Consider the following 8,682-nt stretch of genomic DNA (forward strand, 5'->3'; position numbering starts at 1 on the left):
AGGGCAAACAGGCAGTGTAAAAGGGGCTAATGAAAACCTTTTGACAATTTCAGTCGTAACCAAAAGTGTTAATGACACACACACACACACATACACACACACACACACACACACAAACAAACAAACAAACAAACAAACAAACAAACAAACACACACACACACACAGAGTCTGTGTCATACCGGTTGTGAACATGGTGGATTCAGGCCCTGCCTCCTCAGGCTGACTCGCTCCAGCGGCCGCAGGTACGGTGAGCTCCAGTGAAACCATTCGTTATGTCGCCGGCTCCACTGACGGTAGTGGACCTGGATCTGCTCTTTGTCGTAGTCGATTTTCTCGATCGTGGCTGCGTACCTGACAGGACACGACATAATGCAGGATTTAAAAACGTCATCGCGTATTCATATCTTACATTATGTGTGTGTGCATGTGTGTGTGTATGTATGTGGTCCACACCAGTTCTTGTGGCGGTCTCGGGCTTCTAGCTGAGCTCCAACCTCAAAGGTGATCCCTGACCTGTCCGGGGGAGTCTTCATCTGACAGAAACAGAGACAAAAAAATACCCAAGAAAAGTTAAACTGACGAATTATTTGGAACATGTTTTCTGTCTTACTGCAAAGAAATACAGTTAAATATCCAGGTAACTTTTGTACATACATTTAACACACTGTAGAGTTTATTCTGCAGTTAGTGGGGAGACATTTACATTTTAAAAATAATCACTCTGTCAGTTTGTTTGAGGCTGAACCAGTTTGACTGATCGAGAGCTGAAGTGTCTGGTTTCACTCTGTTTAAAAGTGAGCATGAATCTGTCAAACACACTAACTATGCCAGCAAAGTAGAGAACTGTGTAATCTTTGCATTCTTTGTGACGTTTTTTTCCCCAAAGATGTGCAGATTAAAGAACAGCATAACCATCTTGTTGAATTCCACAAATTCCATGGACAAACTCCCACTGAGTCTGAACATGTCAAGACTCGTCATAATCCACAATTCACCAAAGTCAAAAGGGGTCAAAAACATGCGTTTAGCTGACATGAAAATGAGTAGCAAAGCTGACATTTGCGTTTGATTAATGCCATTGTTTCATCTTGTTTCTACTGAACATTAAAGTTTTCATCACACAGGAGTATCCCAGGCATTTTTCCTATAATCTATCAAAGCAGACCATTATAAAACTGATCATAAAAAGGCCAATGTTTCATTGTACGTAATTCAAATTCAAATGCCAAGATTAATATTTGTAACCTAACTTTCAAGTTATTGTCAGTCATTGTCAGCTTATTTAAATTCAAAGTCAATCTATTTTTTATTTCATTATTATTGTGGCACTGTATTATTGTGTGCTCAGAATAGACTAGTTTTTATTTCACTTTGGCAGCAATGCATTTTAAACTTCATGTGCATGCAGAGTGGAATTTGAGATTCCATTTTATTAAATTATTTCTTTTTGTCATTGCTTCATATTCACCAACATAAGGTGCACTATTATTTTACATGATGCACATGACTACATTTCACCTTCATGCGCAATATTACTTTTCAGTATCATGATCACTTGCCTGTGTAGTGCAATATGATTTTCTCATGTGCAACACTAATTCTCATGTCATATCACATACAATATAACATTGATCATCAGGCGCAGTCTGTATTTTCCACCATTTTAGTTCATTTTTAATAACCCTCGTACTGATCTTACTCCTGTTGTTACTCTATTAGGCACTGGTTTTTGCTTTTGCTCCTTGAAAACACTTTATATCCCGTATATTTTGAATATTCTGACTGATATTTAATACTCTATTGTTTTTAAAACTGGGTCCAGTGAGTGACCCTGACCCAGGGAACCCACTGGTTGTTCTGGTTGTTACTGGTTGTGAACGTTAATTGTTGTTACAGTATTTGTGTTACTGTAATTTGAAGCATCCTCTGGCACAAGTATTTCCTTCGGGATAAATAAAGTTCTGTTGAATTAAATTGAATTGAGGTACTTAAACTTACTTTCTCAATTTCATGCCACTTCATACTAGTACTCTTCCACATCTCAGAGGTAAATATTGTGCTTTTTACTGCACTACATTTGTCTGACAGCTTCAGTTACTTTACAGATGACAGTTTTTTATCTTCTTCCTGTCCTGTGAAAACCAAGAGAGATGTGTTAATGTTGAATGTTTGTGATAAACTGAAGGATGAAGTGTTCCTTTATGTGTTGAGAAATGCTTATGCTTCGTAAAGTCTTTCAAAACCCTCTTGGATCAGCTGGAAAAGTCGTCACAAAGCTGAAACCTGGCTGTGTTTAGGACTTTTTAGAGGACGTGTCCCCCCCAATTTCTGAAAAACACAAATTGTGCCCCCCAATTCTAAACAGCCTAAATGACTGAAATTGAACAAATGTATTTTCTGACTCCACATTCCCAATTCTAAAATAAATGATGTGATAAGGACAAAATAGGCACATTTTGTTATAAGAACATTTATTCCTATAAATATGGTTTGGTTACATAAATGACTGCATATGAATTTGTGATTTTGTTGGGTTAACTTGTCTAGTTGTCCTACTCAATGAGACTTTCTTACATGTTGTGCAAAATGGCAGATGAAAACAAACAAGGCACCTAACTGTACATGGACATTATCAAAAATGTGATGTGATAAGGACAAAATAGGCACATTTTGTTACTGGGATATTTACTCCTATAAAGATGATTAATGAATGGATATGAATTTATTTAAATAAATCTGATTTTGTTGGGTCAACTTGTGTAACTTCTAAGTATTTATTGTGCTCTCAGAACTGTACTAATACTAGCATATCTGGCTCTGTAAAAACATGATCAGTTAGTTTAACCAAGCTCAGTTAGGGACTCATGTTCTGACAATCATCCGTATCCACTGATGCATACAGTAGTCCTATATACTGGGAGAAAGGGAAGATGATGAGGGGAATTAAGAATCTGTGAGAGGCGAGAGATGAGAACGTGAGTGGACAGAACATGCCTGAGACCCTGAAACTAGAAGTAGCATTAACTAACAGCGAAGCAGTGAAAAGGAGGGTGATGGTTGGCTCCATGTACTACTGGCTGTTTAAGAGAAATACACAGTAAAGGTATGCATATGATTCTCTCTGTAGTGCTTTTTGAATGACTTGGTGATGGTGATGAGCCTCTGTGAAATCATGAAATATGCGATTAAATGCAATTAAAAAAAAATCACAACTGATTGTGTCCCCCTCAAACTTGTCATCAGATCTGCACCCATGCTCACAGGACAGCCAAGCTACACACGTATGATGAGCTTACAGACCATGATGCATTGCTGTAGATTAAACTATACAACAGTATATAACGGAGTTAAAATGAGCACGACCTTAAACATTTACAGCAGTAAAATGACACATACACATTAATGGCATCACACATTTTGTAGATTATATAATTTGACCTCAGCACAGTTTTAAATGCAGAACTTTTACTTGTAGGAGTATATTCAGTGTAATATTACCTGCACTATGGATCATCTTTCTCATATTCAACACCCTGTATTGATTTCAACTAAAGGCGCGCGACCTGTGACAGCTGTTCCATGATGACGTCGCGAGCGCGTGCATCAGCTTACTTCTATTATCTTACTGTAAAACGTTTTCAAACTTTGTGGGTAGAAGCGTAGAAATAAAGTGACAGAGGCAGCCATATTTTAATTTGATAACAAAGTTAAAACTATACAAGAGTTATTTCATTCAGTTTGTACGCTACGTCTCCTGAAAGTTACGTGATGACAGGACGTAAGAAGTAACGGTTACAGACAGACTTCTTAGTTTAGTTTATCATTAATAATCATGCCTGTAACGATAATCTGAATTAGATCAGATTTACGCACTGAAACGTCAAGCTGAAGCAGCGTTTAATCATTTAAAGAAACTATTTTTTGACATTTCTAATCTTTTAACTTCCTCTGTAGACGAAGCTGATTGGCTCACAGGCCGCTGGGGACGCCCGTTCTGAATTCTCATTGGCCGTACGTGCAGTCAAACGAGGAGCCCCGCCCCTCGGTAGCCACTCAAATATTTGACAGTGGCTGGCTAAAATGCTAATGCTAACCTCTGTTAGCTCCAAAGAGCAGCAAGAAATGACAAGAAGACGAAACGCAAAATGCTTCAAAATCATAACTTCGTGAACTCCACCTGCTCTGGAGAGGAGACGACGCCATGTTTGAAGTTGTTCATTAAGCTCATCCAGTTAAACAGTGTCAGTAGTTCTCCTCTCCATTGACTGAGACCAGATAAGCTAACACGGCTAACGTTAGCCTCTGCTCAGTCACACAGACTGCAGCGAGTTTAATGTCGCCCGCTGAGCTGTCATGGATGCAGACACCTTCATGAAACTCTCTCCGCTGTATAAACGTGATTGTGAGCAATAAATGTGTAAATGAGAATCACAAAAGCTTGTTTACCTCTCGCGCTACTTGTGCACTGCACTCTTCTTCATACTGTGATGGCCGCAGAGCGCATGCGCGACGGGAGACGTTCAGCTGGTTTGTGTTTATCCGTCTGAACCACTGGAGGATTGTGTTCAGAGATTCATGGAGCACCAATGTCAAAATAAAACTCTATGCAACCAAAAATGCTTGTAAGAGTTTTTAACAGAGCTTAGGCTGCATATTATGCATCATTGCATCCTATATTATTATTAATATTATGATAACCATACTGTAACATATAGGGTTGCAATTGTAGGAGATTTTATGGTATGGTATCAGAGAATATTGTGGTTTCTCGGTACCACGGTTTTACCAAGTCATTATTTTGTCAAAATTACCCTTAACGAAATGAAACCAGAGGGGTTAGTTTTGGTTAAACAAATGTTTCATTGCTATAACTGAAACTTGAAACCATTTATTTTCATATGAAAGTTTGTGTAAAAAGTAAAACAGAGTTGAGATTCATCGCTGCAACCCCTCTTGAAATATGATTTTTCCAATGGAAGTTTGTGTAAAATGTCCCCGTCTCATCCACAGTATCATAACCATCAATTTTAGTATCACGGTATACCTTAAAATCAGTATACTACTGAAATCTGGGTATCAAACTATACCCAGTGTTGGAAAGATTACTTTACATATTACAAGTTACCTTGTTAAAATCTAACAATAACTTCATCTCATAATGAAATGTATTACATTTGATTACGTTTTTAATAAATGTTTTAAAGCTAAAAAATTCCTAAAAACATAACTGCATTAAAGTTGCGCTCAAATTTGCAGAAATATGCCAAATAAACTTTAAAACTTATTACCAAAACACATTTGGATGTAACCACTTTGTAAACACCAAAATGTTGTTAAGTAACTTTAATTAAATTACAGAAGTTTTCATAGTAAGTGTAAGAGATTAGTTATTTATTGTGAAATTCAATCACGTAACTTTGTGACGTGTTCAACCCCTCCAAGACACTGTGTAAAATGTAAATGCAAACAGAATGCAGTTATTTGCGAATCTTTTTGACCCTTATCTAATTGAATACAGTACAGAGACAAGATATCTAATGTTCAAACTGATAAACTTTCTTTCTTGTAAATATACACACATTCTGAATTTGATGCCTGCAATGTGTTCCAAAAAAGTTGGGAGAGTGAAACTGTGAGATGCAGTACAAACGTAGGTTTAGTAAACTATGTAAATGTACTATCTTGTTTACACATACACAGTATTTATAGTCATGTTAAGATGTTCAGGTATCAGGTATGGCCACTAGTCAGTGCTGTTCAGGCAGCTGGGAGCTCTTGTGGTTGGTGAAAAGGAGAGACAGGAGGAGTGCTGCAGAGAGTGAAGCGTGGAGGGGATTGAGCAGGTGTAATGGCTGAACGGATCTGTGTTCAGACTTCACTAAAGCTGTGAGGAAAACCAAGAGCATGTTGGACTGTTTTATTTTGGTGCCTGCTGTGCATCAGCAAGGCAAATATATATTATCCATCATCTTGATCTCATGTCTGACACTGTGACACAGCTGTGCACAGACATGAGATCCAGAATTCTGTCCAGTGGTGAGATAAACATTTTCTCATCATAAACATCAATAAAACATCTGACCCCAAATCTGTTGGAGACCATTCACCAGTGGTTATCCATGACCAAAACATAGCCCAGGTTGAATCATACAAATACCTGAACATAGACATCAACCATAAACTGACATGGAGTGTTCAGGTAGATAAGGTCTGCACTAGGGTCCAACAGCGCCTACACTTCCTCCGCAGGCTGAGGGTCTTTGAAGTCAGCCACAAAGTGTTGCTCCTCTTGTACCATGCCGTAGTTGAGAGCATCCTGCAGTATGGCATCTCAGTCTGGTTTGACAACCCCAGTGTACAATTAAAAGCTCAGGCCACCAGGCTTATGCAGAGAGCCATGGAAATCATGGGATTCAGTTGTCACACTGCAGTCTATCTTTGAGCAAACCATTATCAGACAGGCCCAAGAGATTATCTCAGACTCCACCCATGTCCTCCATCATAAGTACCAACTTCTCCCACGAGGCAGATGCTTTAGAGTCCCCCAGTGCAGCTTAACCGCTTAAAAAAGAGCACAATCTCACTCTGAAGTAGTCGAAATCGCGACAAGGGCAAGTGACTTGCGGCAGCAGAAACCAACGAAATAGGCAAACAAAAAAAGGGGCGTCCTTTCACGTCAGCATGACCTGTTGCCGTAAAGTTTAATGGCACCCACTGGCGTCAGGGGTAAACGCGCCGGGACAAGGACGAAAGTTAAGGTGGTGAAAGTCCGAGTGTGGCAGGTGGGAGGGGTGGTGGATGGGTCCAACAACCACCAACTTTCACCAGAGATAGCGATGCTCGTGAAGCCAAACCCTGTTCTTTTCTCCTAAACCCAACCACGTGTTTTTCGTTGAAGGAAAAATATGTCATATTGTGGTGCTTTAGCAACATGGTGCGTTTATTTTAAGAGATTGTATGTAAATGTTACATTTCTTGTGAAAACAGAAGTTTATCTTGAAAGACGATATGTAGACATTTATGGTTGTGGATGATGAATCCTTCTGACTTTAATGATCACCTGACTTTTCCACGAGCTCCACCACCAAGAACCAAAAAACGTCCTCTCAGGTATATTGTCCCCAAAACAACAGTAAGAATCATTTCTTCACTTCATCTTGGGGTTTACAGTCATTCATCTGCTCATGTCCATCATTAGTGTAAAGAGGAAGGAAGCCAGATTATTATCTTTCACACATAACTGTACCAACCAGAGAGAACACGCACTGGCTTCAAAGACCACATCCTCATTTTATATTGGAGACATATTTATTATTGACACACAGTATTTCTCATTTACCCGCTGATCTAACAAAGACATGAGGAGCAGCTATGAGTTTGTTTGTTTTTTCTAAATATTTTTCTATTTCTTATTTAACCGTAAAAATACAGAATAAAAACATACAGCTCTAAAACAAGCAATATAAAACACAAAGTAAGATTTCTACAAAGAAAAGCCAAAAAGCAATGTATACTGGAAGTGAACCATAAAAACGCAAAATTAGCAACTGCACATAATAACAAAGACCAGCTAAGTTATACCATGATACTGGCATATAGGAGATTGTGTACAAAAATGATGCAGCAGTGGGGAACCAATGAGTGCAACTTTAAGACCCTCTGCAGAAGATTCCACATGCTGCAGACATAAATGCCCTGTACGTTCCCTCGGTATAGACGATAAAAACATGTTCTGAGAACAGAGAGCTTGGCCATTTTCACTTTTTTGGTTAATGTACACTCATAAATATGCTGTTAGTAAGCTAAGAACAGCTTTGTAAACAAGAGAATGGCAATGAAAAAGTCCACGAAATTTTAAAGACAGTCGCCCCACCCAAGCGCACAGGATACAGTGATGAGTTCAGGGCATTCAAACACTGGGAGGGTGCATTCTTATGTGACACATTCCCATCGTCAAGCGCAGTCAAGAATGTGGTTCTGTTTGCCCCATCACACCGTGATCAGGATTTAAGTCAGTGCCTCGGACATCCAGAGGGAGCTCAGAGTAGAGCCGCTGCTCCTTCGCGTCGAAAGGGGTCAGGACCGGGGCAGACTGGGACATTCAGGCGCACCGGCCCACACATTTCTACCTATAATCCTCTATATGCTTGTACACACTACACAAACGTTGTCCTCAGAATCAACTGCATCAGAAAATCAGCAGTTATTGTTTAATTCCAGACTATAAAATAAATGTAATAATGAATTGGCCACAAATGGCAATGTGCTTGTTATTTAACTTTAAATAGGAGCCTATGACTCTATCCTAATGCATCTCATTTTATGCACAATATAATTGTTTGCCCTGCCCAGCCCAGTTTACATCTCCATGGCTCACAGCCATGAACTAAGGAGGTATAAATTGGGCAATAGGCCCTATGGTCAACTTTTAGTCAACTTATTACTACAACAAAAATAATTCCACTTAGTACTACTAACAAGGTTTTCCTCTGGCTAAAATGTCATGTATAGTAGGCTGTGCCTTCACATTGCACCTGTCATATTTCTGGTCTCATCCTCCTCCTCATCACGACTGGGGTTAGTCTGTCCCTCAGCTTCATGGTCCTTGGGACTGGGAGCACCACCTCACGTTAATTGCATGATGCATCCACAGGAAAAAAGCAAGCACATATTTTCTTTTA

General features: G+C 39.2%; 1 protein-coding gene across 12 annotated transcripts in view; it reads right to left on the reverse strand.

Moving 5' to 3' along the window:
* The window catches only part of LOC126402449 (PHD finger protein 20-like), a 53,471-nt gene that overhangs the window by 21,038 nt on the left and 23,751 nt on the right, over positions 1–8,682 (reverse strand). For 10 of the 12 annotated variants that reach the window (XM_050064444.1, XM_050064451.1, XM_050064445.1 and 7 more), the window contains 2 exons: positions 455–534; positions 181–352 (listed from right to left, as the gene is read on the reverse strand). In XM_050064444.1, coding sequence (XP_049920401.1) covers positions 181–352; positions 455–534 — 252 coding nt within the window. Of the gene's footprint in view, positions 1–180; positions 353–454; positions 535–1,999; positions 2,039–4,447; positions 4,691–8,682 lie in introns of those variants that run through there. The other 2 variants (XM_050064453.1, XM_050064446.1) reach the window with 2 other exon arrangements.

Source organism: Epinephelus moara, chromosome 16, assembly GCF_006386435.1.
Source record: "Epinephelus moara isolate mb chromosome 16, YSFRI_EMoa_1.0, whole genome shotgun sequence".
NCBI lineage: Eukaryota > Metazoa > Chordata > Actinopteri > Perciformes > Serranidae > Epinephelus > Epinephelus moara.